Source organism: Camelus bactrianus, chromosome 18, assembly GCF_048773025.1.
Source record: "Camelus bactrianus isolate YW-2024 breed Bactrian camel chromosome 18, ASM4877302v1, whole genome shotgun sequence".
Lineage (NCBI taxonomy): Eukaryota > Metazoa > Chordata > Mammalia > Artiodactyla > Camelidae > Camelus > Camelus bactrianus.
The window spans coordinates 12,230,885-12,248,128 of NC_133556.1; the positions used below are offsets into that span (position 1 = coordinate 12,230,885).

At 43.7% G+C, this 17,244-nt stretch overlaps 1 protein-coding gene across 3 annotated transcripts in view; it reads left to right on the forward strand.

Annotated features, from left to right (window-relative positions):
- Window positions 1–17,244, forward strand: part of GALNT17 (polypeptide N-acetylgalactosaminyltransferase 17) — a 365,190-nt gene that overhangs the window by 335,460 nt on the left and 12,486 nt on the right. For all 3 annotated transcript variants that reach the window (XM_074345979.1, XM_010972375.3, XM_074345980.1), the window contains exons 8-9: window positions 1,865–2,002; window positions 8,849–8,944. In XM_074345979.1, the coding sequence (XP_074202080.1) occupies window positions 1,865–2,002; window positions 8,849–8,944 (234 nt within the window). The remainder of the gene's footprint in view (window positions 1–1,864; window positions 2,003–8,848; window positions 8,945–17,244) is intronic.

The following is a 17,244-nucleotide window of genomic DNA, read 5'->3' on the forward strand; positions in this document are numbered from 1 at the left end:
TCTTAAACAAATCTGCTTGTCATCTCTGTATTTTAGGTTCCTCAGCTATAAAACGGGGATCATAGCAGGTTCTCCTTCCTAGGTCAGTTGTGAGAACTAAATCTGAAGTACTTAATCTAAGTACTAAGGTATTAGAGCTAAGTACATGTGCTGTACTTAGAGCAGTGCCTAGCACGGGGTATGGAAAGATTGGCAAGTGTTGTTTGTCCTCCACAGCACAGTGGGGTGACCTGTACCCTCAGCCACAGTTGGGTTGATCCGTTCAGCCAGAGCACCTATAGGTGTCAGAGCCATGGATATTCCCACTGAGAATTCCCAGGAGGCTGGAGCCCAGGACAGCAGAAATGCTGTTGATATGTGCAGGTTTGTGGATTAAGAGGACAAAAGGGAAGACTTTTATATCATTGTTGTTACAGTTATTGAAATAATGTTCTAAAGCCCTGAAAAACCCCTTATGACCATGTAGCACTTTAAGCTGTTAAACTAGGTGATTTTCCACATTATTATATAAAATTAGGCAACCACCTTTGTACAGCCCCTTACACTGTCCCAAGCGCTCACTAAGTTTCTTATTTGCAATATCTCATTTAGCCCTCATAACCACCTCGTGATGTAGGAGCCACCTGCCCCAGTTTCCTCATCTGTAAAACAGAGATTGTCAACCTCGATCTCATAGGACTCCTGGGAAGATAAAAATAAAGCTTAAAACAGAGCATAACAAACCTTAAGTGCTCAGTAAATGCTAGCTTGACATGAACTATGATGCCCATTTTACAGATGGGTAAACCTAAGCGCTGGCAAGTTAAAGTGACTTGCTTGAGGTCTTACATCCTGCACGCAGCAGAGCAGGGATGTGAACTGGCATCTTCACTCAGCTCTACCCACAGCCCTATGAAGTCAGTGGAATAAGTGTTGAAATTCATATTTTTTCTTATTTGCGGATGAGAGTTGTGACCTAGAAAGGGGATGTGACTTATTCAGGGTCGTAAGAACCCAGGGCTTCCGACTCTCTCCCAGTGCATTCTCCATCATCACACACAACCTCTGGTCCTTAATGCCAGTGTTCCCCACCACGCTTTTCACAAATGAAAGTCCTCGTTAATCATGCTAAGTATATTCAAACAAAGAGTTAAATATCGCTGCCCACATTTGCCTTTGAATTTTAATAAGTTTGACATTTAAAGGGACTTTCCTTGAAAATCGCCATTTGGCTGCCAAAGAAGAAATTGTAATGAAATCATTTACACTCTTCTCCGCTTCCTTTGAGATGCTGCTTGGCTGCCCGCCGCATTGGAGTCCCCTGCCTCCTCGGGGTCACAGCCATCTTGTGGCTGAGTCCGCGGAGTCATATTTCAGCTGCTTTATTTCCCCCTGTCAGCACACAGCAACCCATTACAGGTTCATTTCTGTAAAAGCAGAGTGAATTATTCATTAGAACATCATTACAAGCTTTGCAATGGAAAATTATTTTCACATCTGCATAGAAGGAACTTCACAAAGAGGCAGCAAAGGGGGAAATTACACACGTATAGGAAAGAAAGATGGGAGGTGGTTATAGCCATTTATTTTCTTGTCTTGATCAAATAATTCCTCTAATAATGGGGTCTGAGAGTCACTGAGGAAATGTCGGGGAGATGGAGAGGAGAAGGCAGGTTGTCAACATCAGTGTGTCCCGAGATCCCTCTCGTGATGGTAAGGAAGGCTGACTGTGGGCGCTGCGTGCTGCCCTCGGGGGACAGCAGTGTCTAGTTTGGGGCAAGGTGATCAGACAGGGCTTCAGATTTTTCTCTGATGATTGCCCCAAAGCCTGTCCTCCTCTCTGGCCAGAACTTCCCAGTCACTAACGCCCTTTGCTTACTTTCAGAATCCAGGAATTGACATAGGTGATGTCTCCGAAAGAAAAGCCTTAAGGAAAAGTTTAAAGTGTAAGAATTTCCAGTGGTACCTGGACCACGTCTACCCGGAAATGAGAAGATACAATAACACCGTTGCCTATGGGGAGGTAATTAAGACCATGCCTGCGCTCGACTTGGACGGCTGTGCAGTGGGCTCTGGATCACTTTGCTGGGGGAGAACAGGGAACAGAGTCATTTACTCACTCATTCATTCATTCGTTCTTTCATTCAGTGATTAGTTTTTGGAGGTGGAGGCCTTGACAGCAAGGCTCTCACCAGCTGGTGGCGGTGATACAGGTAATAAACGTTACAGCGGGGGCACGGGCCATCGCTGTGCCTGAGGTATGGAGAGGACTGTGAGTTCTGTTTAGGACATTTTGATTTTCAGGTTCCCTGGGACCTGTCCGTGGGACGTTGAGCAGGAAGTTGGGTCATAAAGAGAGGCAGGGACTGGAGCTGTCGGTCCACTGCCCAGTGCCGTGGGCCAAAGAAAGAGGGTACAGGTGCTCTTCTAGATGTTCTATGATGAGATAATATCACCTTTATGAATATTAACACAGGTCGGCTTTTCTCTTAGGACAAATGCCATAAATTTGCATTTTAGAAAATTTTGAAAATAGCAATAATAGCAACGAACGCGTTCGATGTGCCTGCACTGTACTGCGTGCTTTTCACGTGTGAGTTCATTGCATCCTCACTTTCGGAGGCAGTAGTGTTATTTCCAGTTTACTGATAAGAACACTGAGAGTTAGCAACATTAAGTACATTATCTAAGGTCTCACAGCTTATAATTCGTGAAGCCAGGATTAGATCTTGGCGTTCAGATTCTATAGATAACGTGTATGTTTTTGATGTATGGCCTGCTTTACTATGTATATGTTTATATTTCTTTTTATGAAAAAATTTTTTCATATACTTTTTATACACACAATCACCTATCTATCAATTTAAACTAAAACCAGGCTGTCCACAATGCCTAATAATCTGAAACGCTAATGATAGATGGAGAATATTTTTCTGTGTCATTTAAGCATTTTTCTGCAACATTATTAATGGCTATATAAGATGGTACCTTTTGTGTGTGCTGTAGTTTTGCCTGAAAACATAGAACATACCAGAGATGCCCCACCAGCTCTGGCATTTGGATTTCTTCCCAGGGCTGCCTGGAACTCCCTGTGACAATCAGGCTGAAGCTACGAAAACTCTCTTGGACTTAGAGCATTTCCTTTTTGTACAAATGTGAAGTTTTCTATTTTCTGCGTGAAGCCTTTTGTAGGAAGTAACTCAGCCCCAGGTTGGATCATTAGGGTGGGGGAGAGTTGTCCCTTGTGAGCTGGAATCTGGATGGGGAGCTTGCTTCTTGCAGGGTATGGTTTGTAGCGATCCAGGGACACATGAAACCTGCTGGATTCAAATCCTAGTTTCAGCTTCAGTTCCTCATCTGTAAAATGGGGGAGTAAAATTACCTACTTCCTGGGGTTGTTGGGAAGATGAAATGAACTGCCGTTCATAGAGTTCTTAGGAGTATACCTGGCACAGCCTCCTAGCTATTAATAGGTCGAGACTACCTTGTCTTCTTCAAAATGAAAGCATGTTTCTTTTTGTTTTGTTTGGGGTTTTTTGTGTCCAAAGATCCAATATAAAGGAGACATTGAAAGACAGCGGGCAGTGAAGTGGATTATTCGTAAGACAATTGGATAAATTGCCTAGCTCTTTGGGAAAAAAAAAATTTTAAATTTTACAGCATAGTATATCCCAAAGTATATTTCAGATGGCCTGTAGCATTAAATGAAAGAAAAGAAACCATAATCAAAGCACACAGAAATAGATACAAATGTGAACTCTGAAAGGGGAAGGGCTTTCTAAGAATGAAAGCCATGGAAGAAAAGGAAAAGGATATTTGATATGAGTTCATAAATATTAAAATAATCCATCTATCAACTGAATGGAGAAATAATATGCCAAGCTGGACATATGCAAACCATAAATACTATAGATGAATGGATAATACCATTCATCTGTAATGAACTCTACAAATCGATTTAAGTAAAATTTTTCATTTAAATAAGAAAATAAAACATCCTCGAAGAAAAATAGACGAAGTACAAGAGAAAATACAAGTGGATGAATTTTTAAAATTTCTTTCATAATCTAAGAAATTAAAATACAAAATACACTGAGTTAGCTTTTTTCCTTCTACCAAATGAACAAAGATTTATTTTGGAAATATATGTTAGTACTTTTCCAACAATGTCTTGGTAATATGAAAAACCACATATCGTCTGGTGAGAGTGCAAATTCAAACAAATTCAACTGAAGCTTTAAAAAGCAATTTGAACCACGTGTATTAAAAGGCTTAGTGATAGTCACACTTTCCTCTCCACTCTTATCCCAAGTAAATAATCTGAAATGAGGACAAAGACTTGAGAGTAAAATTGTTCATCTCAGGGATTTTTTTTTTCTCTTGATCAAAAATTTGAATTTAACTTGAAGCTTAGTTAAATATATTGTATTAATGGCTTGAAATATTTTGCAGCCATTTCAAAAGTTGTATACAAAATTTCAGTAGTGTGAGAAAAATATTGATAATATAATGCTTAAGAGGAAAAAGTCAGAATTATACAATTAGATTCGCTACTATTTTAGATTGGAAGCAAGTAAGAGAATAGCATGGGGAAACTTCTACAGTGGGACAGACAGTTTTTAGTGGGTATTTTGCTTTATTTTCCCAATTATCACTAATGTTTACATGATAATTATATAGTTAGAAGTAAAATAGTTATGAAAAGAGAAAGAAAAAAATGGAACAATACTGTAAGAAGGCCAGGGCACAGTTCCACAGGCTGTGCACTGCACAACTCCGGGGCCTGCCATTCTCATGAGGCAGAGTGTAAATGATATCTCTGGAGGTGAAGGGTGGATTGGCCTTGGAGGTAAGATAGAGATCATAATCTGATTTTTGGAAGGGGGAAGGCTTTTGTTTTTACAAATTTTCCTATCTTTTTCAACTAATGACTTCAATACATACTTACCTAGAAAATATAAAGATGAAAACGAAACTTACTTCAAATCCTATTTCCCAGCTACGATCAGTGTTAACATCTTAGATCATTGGCTTCTATTACTTCTTCTCTGCTTGCTGACCTCACCATATACTGAACTATATTTCAGGTGGACTATAGCTTTAAATGAAAGAAGCCAAACTAAATCAAATTCAGTTTGGGAACAAAATCTAGCATTCTTTAGACAACTCTATTTTTTAACACTCCTGTTGGTTTTTTTCACCACACCCAGACCCCAGAGCAGCGGGAAAAGGAAGAAGGTAGGGTGACTCTAATACTATATGTGTACTTTCTAGCCTTTGCTTTTCATGTACAATTCTGTTTGAGAGTCTTTCCCAAGGCTGATGAATGTTTCTGGTTTTAATGCTCCTTGCTCTTTCCTCTTTTTTTTTTTTTTTTTTTCGGTCAGCTTGTTTGGGGCCTTTTAAAAAGCTTTCTAGTCATGTGAAACTGTATATACGTCCTATTCTTAATTCCGTTTTGATCACCTCTCATTTTTTAAAAATTAATCTCTGAGCCTCCGCAATGAAGGGTCAAGTGGTAATGTAAGCACTTTCAAGGACCTTTTCACCAGCTTTTCAGTCTTTGTTAATATTATGTGGGATTTGAGACCCAGACATTATTATACATTATTTGCATTTTACACCTCCTTGGAGAATGACTTTGTAGTCACATTCGGTTCGGTGACAGAATTTACCATTATTCAGATGGTGGTGTTTTAAAGCTCACTGCGGCTCACTCTTTTCCCCACACGAGATCCCAGCACAGTAACGGACACCTCTGAGCAGGTGCCCCCGGCGTTTCTGCCTCACCTGACAACAGTGTTGGGGCTCAGGCCCACTTAGGTTAATAAGTCAGTTTTCTTTGATTTGTACATTTTTATTCCTCTCTATTAGCTGGGATGTCTTAAATTACTGTTTAAGGAAAGATATGCAAATGCTTTATGTCCTGACTCTTACATGGTTAAGATTCTCCCTTCCCACCTGCAAAAGCATCTCAGTGTGTGCAGAAATGTTGGCCACCAACTCTTGCTCCAAATTCTGTGCTCAGCTCATACTGTATGTCCTCTGTTCCCTAGTTCACTTTGCTTATCTTTTTTTTTCTTTAAGTGTTATTAATATGAAATACAACAAAGAGAATGTGCATAAAGGAAACATGTGCAGTGTAATAATATAAAGGGGAAAAAAATCCCTGGAGCCACTCGCTGGGTGAAAAATAGAACACTGCCAGCATCTCTTCCACTTAATCCTTGTTAACATTTAGCTCAGGAGTCACCTCCCCTTAGTCTCTGAACCCTTCAGATGGGGGGCAGGGAGAATTCTCCTTGCTGCTCTGGATAATTCAGTTATTGTACCACCTCTTCCTGTGTCTGTCTCTTGCTCCAGACCATGCCCTACCTTAGGGCAGGGACTGGTGGTTTGTTTGTTTATTTGTTTATTTGTTTGATCTTTGTTTGTTCATTAAACGTAGCACTTATCAGGCCCTCAGTAAATATTTATGAAATTCCTGAATGATAGATTTGCTTGCATAAACATTAGAAACAAAATTTAAAAGCCTAGCATTCTGAAATCATTACAGGGAACACATATGCCATAAAAACATTAATATCCTTAATATGTAAAGAGCTCTTGCAAATCTATAATAAAACCATTTGAAATCCCAGAGGAAATAAACAGATAATTCTCACAAAGGGAAATAATTGCTAAACATGAAACACTTCAATTTACTATTCAGTATAAATTTGTAACAACAAGATACATTTTGTCAGCTCTCAGAATAATAATATTTTTATTAACTTTCACCACCTGTAGTTTTTATTTTATGTTTATTTTAAAAGCTTTGTTAGACTTCAGAAGACTTTTTTTTTTTTTTTTTACTGTATTGCTCTTATGTATACATGAAAAGAAAAACATGGGCAAAATACATTGGTAAAGGTATTTCTTAAATTTCATCACTTTCAAAAATCTAACTCTTCTGAATTACTTTTTGATTCAGAAGTTATCTGGGTTTTTCCATATAATTACTCTTTACACCACTGAAAACACTGGCAATAAGCCTTTCCTTAAAGCATCCATAAAAGAACTAGCTTTGTAATTCTTTAAAGACAGCTTGCTTTGGACCATCTTTGGGAATGTTGTGCAATGGATCTGATCAATCGCTTCTCTCTATACTCCTCTGTGCCGACTTTGGTACCTTGGGTTTAAAAAAATGCTCCTCCATTGTTTTGGTTTGCACCACCACCACCACCACCACCACCACAGCCCACCCCCACCCCCACCCCCACCCCCGCAAGCTGGTGTTCTTCTCAGCCCCCCTGCCCTGGGCTCTACTGAGATAAAATTGACATATAACATCATGTAAGTTTAAGGTGTACACTTTGTTGATTTAATACACTTACTTGTTGCAAAATGATTACCACGATAGTGTTAGCTAACATGTCACCTAATTGCGATTTCTTTTTTTGTGGTGAGGACATTTAAGATTTCTACATACTTAGCAACTTTCAAGTTTATAATACAATATCATTAGCTACGATCACCATACTGTACATAGATCCCCAGAACATACTCATCATATAACTGGAAGTTTGTATGCTTTGATCAACACAATACTTTTAAATGGTATAAACTCAGGACTGGCAAGTATTTACATACTTTGTGAATAGGAATATAAACTAGTCCAAAGCTTCCAGAAAGCAGTTAGGCAGCAGTTTTTAAGCACGTTATAAAGTCCCCATACCCTTTGATACCATTATCCCAGTTCTAGGATTCTGTTCTTAAGAAAATCTGAATGTGAACAAAGCTTTATGCATAGAGTTGCTCATTACAGTCAAAACTGAACAAAACTAAACTTCCCAAAAATCTGGAAAAAAATTAACTGATTGTGTGAAAGGATTGTGAATAATTGTTACCTCTGTTTTCCAAAACATCTCAATGAGATGGTGCTATTTAAAAAAAAATTTTTTTTCTTAAGTTATTATAAGTCTGCTCAGTTGTCTGAACCTAGACACAACTTGGGTGTACAAAAGCAGATTGTCCCTTGCCTCTCTTCTTGGTTTATCCCTGTTTAGTTTGGTTTCCATGGAGAATATAGTCTGGAGGGGACCCAGATATATGGGGTAGACCGACAACGTTGCCATTTTCCCACTGGTCAAGATTGCGGGGTAGTGGGTGGGATGGTCACCAATATGGAATCACAGTGGACCTGGAGATCCGACTTAGGTAAGTTCTTAACATGCTTCCAAAGAGACATGCCTAGATTCAGGGATGTTGTCTTGGGAACTTTGGTCTGTTGCTCCACAGATGCATTCCAAACACCTCGAATGGTGCTGGACACAGCATAGGCATTCAGTAAATATTTTTTGAATATAAGAGTAACTGTTGCTTGAGCTTTTCATGATGGCAAGTTTTTTTTGTTTTGTTTTGTTTTTCTTTTACTTTTTTGATTGTTGTTTTTCATGCCTCTATGCCAGTAATGACCTGAGAAGCTGACCTGTGGTTCCAAGGGTTATGAAAACTAGTGTTGGGGCTGAGATCCACTTTGGATAACCAATGTGTAATCAGTGTTTCTACGTCCAAAAGTTCCCTGAGAGCCTCTTTTGTGTCGGGGCTGGGGGAGCTGTGTGCGTGGGGTGGTGGGGGTCACAGGCAGAGGGCTGGTGCCCACACCATCCAGTGGAGGACTTAGTCTTTCTTGCTAACGTGATCACCTCAGAGACTCACGCCTTGGTCCTTACTTGGAGCGGGGGGGGGGGGGGGGGGGGCGGGGGGGGCGGGGTCTTGTGGCCTTTTGCATCAAGAAGCCAGAACCCAGCCATGGTGGAGAGGTGGCTGGGGACCAGCAGCTCCACCAGATGAGCTCTGATGGATCACGTTTCACCTATTTCCGCAGCTTCGCAACAACAAGGCAAAAGACGTCTGCTTGGACCAGGGGCCGCTGGAGAACCACACAGCAATCCTGTACCCGTGCCATGGCTGGGGACCCCAGGTAGGACCCCGTCTCTGGCCAGGAAGGGAGTAAGTTCACCGGGCCCACAGGGAACACGTGGGACTTCTGGGACTTCTGCTGTCCTCTGCTTTGGTAGTTGTCACCTGTTCTGAGCGGTGAGGAGCTTTCTGATTGTTTCCCTGGAGGGGCTGGGGGAAAAGAGTCACAAGTGGTGGCATCAGCACAAATATTAAGAGGATCAAGGGGCACATTTCGTACTGAAAGGAAACTGTGCATAACCCTCAGAGTCATTTGCTAGTAGGCAAATACATGCCATGAGTACAGATGTTGAATGATCACCAAGTGTGCCGCTTACAACTTCAGAGGATGAGTTAGCAGATCCCCTCGTGAGAAGCTGATTGGCGTGTCCATTTTGAAAGGGCATCATCAGTTTGGCGGTACGTGTGACAGTCTATAAGCCCTGGTACAAGTGCCAGGCACTGGGTGGGAAGGAGGAATGTGTTTGCAGTCACATTTCAAAGAATACGTGTGTCCTCTGGTCTCCCAGGAGGTACCAAATATAGCCAAAAGGGCAGAACAATGAAGCAACGAAGTAAAAGTAGAGCCTGGTAAATGAATTCCCTTTGACAGCTCTGTGCCAGCTCACAGCGTGTGTGCAAATATGGGTGCGTGCACCAAGAGCTTAGCAGAAATCCTCTAGAATTGGGAGAAAACAGATCCACAAATGTCATTAGACTTGACATGCATAAAAATTGAAGACATTTTTATGTCAACCAAAAGTAATAAAAGGCAAGCTGCAAACTGGGAAAACATTTATATTCCATTTCAGAGGAACACGAGATGGTTGGTTCTAAGCCAGACTCAGATTTCTCTCTCCGGGTGTCAATTTGTTCATCTGTAAAAGGAAGACAGTGGACAAAATGCCCTGTAAGCTCCCTTTGTCTCTCTCGTGTTCCATGAACACACACAATCACATACATGTTCACGTGCATCAGTCATACACACATGCTCGCACGTGCATTCATGGTTCGTGGGTTTTCTCTGCTCGTAGCACTTTTGCTTTCCCGTTAAGCCCGTATCTGGAAGGGGAGAGCTGTGTTTCTTCTACTATCACAGCAGGTAGTGCTCACAGTCCAGGTTCTCAGTGCCCTTCGGTGTGTGATGGGTCCTCTGAAAGTGAACAAGTCATGGCCAGGCAGGTGAATCCTGAGTCCTCCGCTCCTTGCGGTCACCCTGGGAGATAAGCAGGCAGCGTGAGGAAACTGAGGCACAGAGGAGTGCATGCCTGTGAGCAAAGTAGACTGGAACCCAGGCTCTCCAGTCAAACCCAAGCTTTTTTTTTTTTTTTTTTGGTGAAGCATATTTGATTTACAATGTTGTGTTAGTTTCTGGTGTACAGCATAGTGATCCAGTTATACAAACATATATGCTCTTTTTCATATTCTTTTCACTATAAGTTATTACAAATATTGAATATAGTTCCTTGCATTATAGAGTAGGACCTTGTTTATCTGTTTTATATATAGTAGTTTGTATCTGCTAATCCCAAACTCCTAATTTGGTAACCCTAAGTTTGTTTTCTTTCTGTGAGTCTGTTTCTTGTAAATAGTTCATTTGTATCATTTTTTTACATTCCACATATAAGTGATATCATCTAATATTTGTCTTTGTCTGACTTATTTCACCTAGTGTGATAATCTATGTCTATCCCTGTTGCTGCAAATGACATTATTTAATTCTTTTTTGTGGCTGAGTAGTATTCCATTGTGTGTCTATATACCACATCGTCTTTATCCAGTCATCTGTTGTGGACATTTCGGTTGCTTTCATGTCTTGGCTGTTGTAGATAGTGCCGCTATAAATGTTACAAGCCCAAGCATTTAATTTATTTTTTATTTTTTATTTCTTTTTATTTATTTGTTGTTGTTGTTTTTTAATTTTATTTTATTGAGTTATAGTCAGTTTACAATGTTGTGTCAAATTCCAGTGTAGAGCACAATTTTTCAGTCATACATGAACATACATATGTTCATTGTCACATTCTTTTTCACCATGAGCTACTACAAGATCTTATATGTATTTCCCTGTGCTATACAGTGTAAACTTGTTTATATATTCTATATATACCTGTCAGTATCTACAAATTTCAAACTCCCAGTTTGTCCCTCCCACCCCCATGGCAACAAGTTTGTATTCTATGTCTATGAGTCTGTATATTTAAGTTCATTTGTCGTCTTTTTCTTTTTTTTTTTAGATTCCACATATGAGTGATCTCATATGGTATTTTTCTTTCTCTTTCTGGCTTACTTCACTTAGAATGACATCCTCCAGGGACATCCATGTTGCTGCAAATGGCATTATGTTGTCAGTTTTTATGGCTGAATAGTATTCCATTGTATAAATATACCACAACTTCTTTATCCAGTCATCTGTCAATGGACATTTAGGCTGTTTCCATGTCTTAGCTATTGTAAATAGTGCTGCTATGAACATTGGGGTGCAGGTGTCTTACCATATGACCCAGTAATCCGACTCCTGGGCATATATCCAGAACCCAAGCATTTTAAATTCAAATCCATTCCATTTAATTCAAGATTATTTCCTGATTCCTACCACCACCACCAACTGGCTAAAAGTGCCCATGGGGAACAGAAGAATGACCAGGAAGCCTAGACTTGCTTTTTTCCCTGGAGAAACACAGCTTTAGCATCAAAGGCAAAAGAACCCAGTGAGTGTCCTCATCCTGTCATTTACTCACTCACTCGACTGATAGGTCTTGGGCACCTACCGCAGGCGCTAGTCACAAGTGTTGGTAAGATGCAGTCCCTGCTCTCAAGTGGTTTACCCTTCAGGGGGAAAGACCAGGAAACCTACAGTGCAGAAGATGTGGAAAGAGCAAGACAGCCGGGGCTGCCGGGCGCTAGGAGGCAGAAGGCGGCCCAGGGCTGGGGGCCAAGGATGCAAGAGGGAAGGCAGTGCTGAGAGATGAGGCAGAAGAGAGGTGGGGAGGCAGATCTCCAATGGCCTGATAAGGCCTGCTCCAAGGCACTGGTTCTCACACTTCAGGATACAGCAGAATCACCTGGAAGGCTTGTGAAAGCTCTGGTTACTGGGCCCCATCCCCAGAATTTCTGAGTTAGGGGTGGAGGGTGGCTGAAATTTTGCGTTTCTATCAAGTCCCCAGGCAATGTGATGATTCTGGCTTGGGGGTTTGGGGACTTGATTCTAAGGGCACTGGGGAGCCATCGAAGGTTCACCTCAGGGGCAGGGGTGGGGAGAAATGATACATTTAAATAAGGCACAGCTGGTCCCAGAGGAGTTGCAAGAGGGATGGTCGCTGTGGAGACATCCTGGCCTTCAGCCCCTACTGACTCTGCAGGTTTTCCCTCCCAGGGTCTGGAGGAGTGAAGTACCTGGAAGCCTTGGTGGCAGGGGAAATGGAGGGGGGGGAGTTGTGGCCTGCAGGGGATGGACAGGTCAGCCTTTTAAGAGGCTGCATCTTGGGAGAGGCCAGATGACAAGCTAGTGATCCACCCCAACTAGTCTCAGGCGAGATGGCTGGGAGAGGAGATGGGACACGGTGGTATTGGGCCAGGAGGGCAGCAGAAGCCTGGACTGAGCCCTGGGGATGTCCACTCCGGGTCACTGGGCTGTACGTGACCATCATTTTGGGAAATGCCAGGAGTTGCTTGTAGAACACAGAACTCGCGGGCTTCCTTGTCCAGTCTTCTGAATAGGTCACACTTGAACTGAGCTCTTACTGTCATATAATAGACACTATCACCTGGAGATCTTTGCATAATCAAAAACTGGCTTGTGAAGCCAACTTCCGTGAATGGGAAAGGGAGTAAAGACGCTCTAATGTCTCCTGGAGATCTGAGCGCTTCGTCCCAGGGCTCCAAGCTGTGCATTTTAACTTGGGTGTTTCGGGGGAAGGTTTTCTGAGCCACTCAAGGAGCTCACTGAGGCAGCTGCCTCTGTCTCTGCATCTGTGGCACCTACCGCCAAGGCCCCCTGCCCTCCCCGTGGGCCCTGGCTGCTCAGAACCCCCTCTAACACCCTTGTGATGTCCAGAGCTCCAAATAGTCTGGGACAGACCCCCTGAGAACTTGACCTTCCTTATCCTTCTATCCAGAGCCTTAACTCCTGTTGCGTCCCCTCCCTCAAGGTCCCACCAGGTCACCTGCTAAACAGATCCAGCTCGAACGCCCAGGGAGCCACCTCCCAGACGACAGGGTCGAAGTGTAATGACAGTCTTTGCCCTGAAGGTGGCCACCTGCCTACTCCCTGCCCAGACAGGAGCCTGGCACCAAGTTCTCTCCTGCTGGGAGCTTGGTGGCCTCCCACAGCCCAGTACTGGGGTCTTTGTTGAAAAATCTAGAATTCCTCTTTCACATGTTCCAACCGCATGCAAAACCTTTCATAATGAGTGCCCCTGCTGTTTGGTTGATGATGAGATGGCGAACCGGATTAGGCCGTTCCTCGCTGCCCCTACCTCTGGGATGAGTGCCTCTAAGTGTGGGTCATGGTTATTTCCATCAGCTGATTTTTTTGAAAGCAAATTTAATGTTGTTTTCTTTCCCACCACGTGTTCTGAATTAGAGCGCACCCTGGGTACCGCGCTCCAGCTGCCAGGTGTCCCTCCCTCGCCCATCAAGCTTCCCTCCCCCTCCTTCTCAAACCCACTCCCTCTAGGCTAGGAGATGCCTTGGCATCTTTTTAAACCGCTTCGTAAAGTGCTGTGGGCAAACAGACTGCATCAAAGCTCCTGTAACAAGGCAACTCCCAGAAGAAGGAATTGGTGTTCCACAGACCTTGTTGGCTTAATTAATGGACTCTGTGTTGTAATTTATTACCAAACAGCAATTAAGCAGAGATAAAACAGGCACTGAGGAGGGTAATTTCCTGTCTTGCAGCATGTGTTTGTCAACAAGATGGAAAGGGTTCCCAGCCACTCAGAGAGCCTGCTCAGTCGCGAGCTAGCGACCAGCCTTCCTCTCGTCTCGTTACTAATTTGCATTAGACAAACCTCTGTTTCTTTTCTGAGCCTGTTTTGTTTAAAAATAGATGTCAAGGATGCAGCAGCAGCCTTTGGTGTCAGCTTGAACCCATTTAGAGCAGGAGGTCCTGTCTAAGGAGGCCCAGGAATCCCCCACCCCCTCCAGGCTTTTGCCGCCCTGGGCCCAGGTCCAGACGGGGCCCTTCCTTGGAGCAGCCAAGGTCTCCCCTCGAGGTATCAGCTGTGAGATTGTCCTCCTGACAGCCCCTTCCTGCTCTCTGTCCCAGCCCAATGGGGCATCCTGCCAACCTCCCTCATTCCGATTTCCCTGAGGACGAAGGTCAAGGAGAGAGAACAGGGTGGCCAGTGCTGGGCTCGGGGCATCATTCTTTAATTCCCCTCTGATGGCTCTGAGGCTGCTCTCAAGTTACTGCAGCGGAGCCTGAGGTCCCAATGGTGCAGCTTCGTAGGACAGCACTTGGGCCAGAGCCACGGCTTGGGGTCGAGACAGGGAACAAAATGCTGATGATAAACCCATTTCTGATTTTGGTAACGTTCAGCCTGTCAGGTAGGCAGTGACCACCCCCTGCCCACAGCTCCTTTTACTATTGAGAAAACTGAGATTCAGGTAATGCCGCTTTTCAAGCCATCCTGTGACCCCTGGTCTTGGATGCTGGGCTGTGCTATCTGGTGCACTCCTCGGGGCAGGGTACGGCTCACATCCTTGAGTCTCCCAGCAGAGCATGGAAGGAAGACTTGAAGCGCCCGCAGAGGCAATGCTAAGCAAGTGCATTGCAGAGGCGGGGGCACATGGCATGTTTGGGGGACATAAAGGCAGTTGATAAGGCACGGGGTCCAGAGTAGCTGATAGGGACAGAGTATCAAGACCCAGGATGAAGGTCTGGGCTCCCCGCCCAGCATCTCAGGTGTGATCCACGTGACTGCAAGCCATCAGCAGCTGATCCCCAAGTCCAAGCCCAGACCTCCTGAAGGTGGGGCCTGGGGAGCTGAGTGTTAACAGGCATCTCCAAATGCTTTCTCTTTCCAATCCGCACAATTTACTAAGCATGAATCATGGGCAAGGCTATGTGTTAAATGTACAGGTAGTGATCAAATGTCCTTTGCCCAGGAAAGGCCTAGGTTATGCCTCGTATTCCAGCCTAAATTTTTTAAATTTATAATACTATTTCAGTTTTTAGATATGGGTATTTTTTTTCCCTTTTAAGGTAAATTTACTCTTTTTAAAGTAGTTTTGCAAGTCTTGCCACACACGTACGGTCAAGTAACCCCACCACCATCAAGATTCTGCCACCCCTCGACATTCCCCTGGACCCCTTCAGGGCCAGTCCCTCTCTTCAGTCCCTCCCTTTGCCCCCAGGTGCTTTTAGACACATCCAAGTTGAGGACCAGCTTAACTGGGAGTGTTCGTGGGAGCCACCTGCATGGCCCCACCCATGCTGATACCGGCTGCTCCCAAGCCGAGGACCACACCGCCCGGCAGCCACGCCGAGGACGGGGCGCGACCAGCAAGGGTTCTGAGTGCAGTGGCCCTGGGGACTTCACAGAGCACCCTCTGAAAGAGCTACTGGCTGGAGTGAGATGTTCTTAAGATGAGATGCGCGCTCTGGAGAGGAACTGAGAGGAGTCAGGCTCTGTTCCAGGGACCTTTCTGGTTCAGTGGGCTCCAGGGAGGGTATCACATGCCTGCCCTCTGTCTGTCCTTCTGTAATACCTTTAGTCTTCCTCTCCCCTCTTTTCTGATCTTTTTCTGATCACATTCCTTCCCTCTGTTAATTCATCAACAGAATGACAGATGAGAATTCTTTTATCCCATAATTAAATTTAATCTGATCTTGGACTTAGTCTTTGATGGCTTCATCATTTAAACGATACATCATCCAAACACCTTGTCACAATGATGCATTTTGCCAATAAGGTACTAGGGCCCCACGGAGTGACAAGGCTCCAGCGGGCTATTAACGTGTGGGAGGCACTGGAAAACGCAGAAGTTAATGACATCCAGCAGCCTCTTGGCTTCCAGATAAAGTCGTGTTAAGTGTTGAGGCTCAGGGGACAGAGCCATGGAGAGCACACTGGAGTTAGCACCCCAGGAAAGATGTCTCTGCCCCAGAAAACAGGCCCATTTTCTGGGAGCCAGCCTCTCCAGCATTTAATAAGAAGCAAGCCCTGTGATCCCTCAATTCCTGGAAACCACCATGAGGCTGAAGCAGGGGAACCTGAGACCTTGTGGGATAACAGGGCTGGAGGAGGGAGGCAGGTACTGGTTATGTTTGGGAAACGGACACACACAAAAGAGAGATGATGGAGAGCAGGACAGACAACATTGGAGCTGCTTAACATCTGAAGTGGGTACCACGGATTCTGTGCCGCAGTATTTCCATTTCCCATCTCTTATGCAATATATTTTTTTAAAACCCTCCCCTTCATTCCAGTGCAACACGTAAATCCATTTTGCCTCGTTGCAGATTTTTTGTTGTTGTTGTTTCTCTGACTCATCTTCTCTCAAAATATTCAAGACATTTCTGATGCTATTATTTCAGGAGCTTTTCGCTCCCGCCTCCCATGCCGCGCCCCCATCCAGCCTGCGGGGCACCCCTCAACACCCACCCTCTCCGCAGACCTCAAAGGGGTGCAGGGCTACTTGCTTTCTGCTCCCTGAGACTTTTCCGAGGCTTGGAGGGGGACCTGAGCCTCCTTCTCTGCCATCTGCTTTGCTTCCCTTTTCTATTTCCAATCCCTGCTTCTCTCTTTCTAACCATCCCTGAAAAGTGGATCTCACAGTCCATGTACAGGGAACGAGAACATTTAATGTCCTAAACGGCGGAAAGAACTAAAGGCGCATGTATTTGATCTTGCTTAAGGAGGACTCCGGGTTAAGGAGGAATTCCTGTACTGCTTCCTTCTTGCCAGAATGGGTTGATGAGCTTTTCTTTCCAGAAAATCAGACTTACAATCTTCAGTTGTTTTTTAGTGGAGATTCTCAGTTAGAAGTTTTACCTCTGATTGGAAGTTTAGTTGATTTTTTTTTTCTCTAGCCACAAAAAGTGATCCAGGAAGATTTTGTGTTAATGTGAGGCTTGGAATAAGGAACTCAGACTGAACAATAGGATGGTGGGCACATTATCAACCAAACCTTCCTACCTTGCCCAGAGCTATTGAATTTCTAAGCAAGTCGCTGCTAATCTTTTTCTCTTTTACTGAAGATGCAACAGCATTATGGTGAATTTAAAAAAGGCAAATTTAAATCATCTATAATCCCACCACCCTCAAACAATCATTATGATGTCTGAGGCTTGCTTTCAGACTTTTTTGTTTTTTA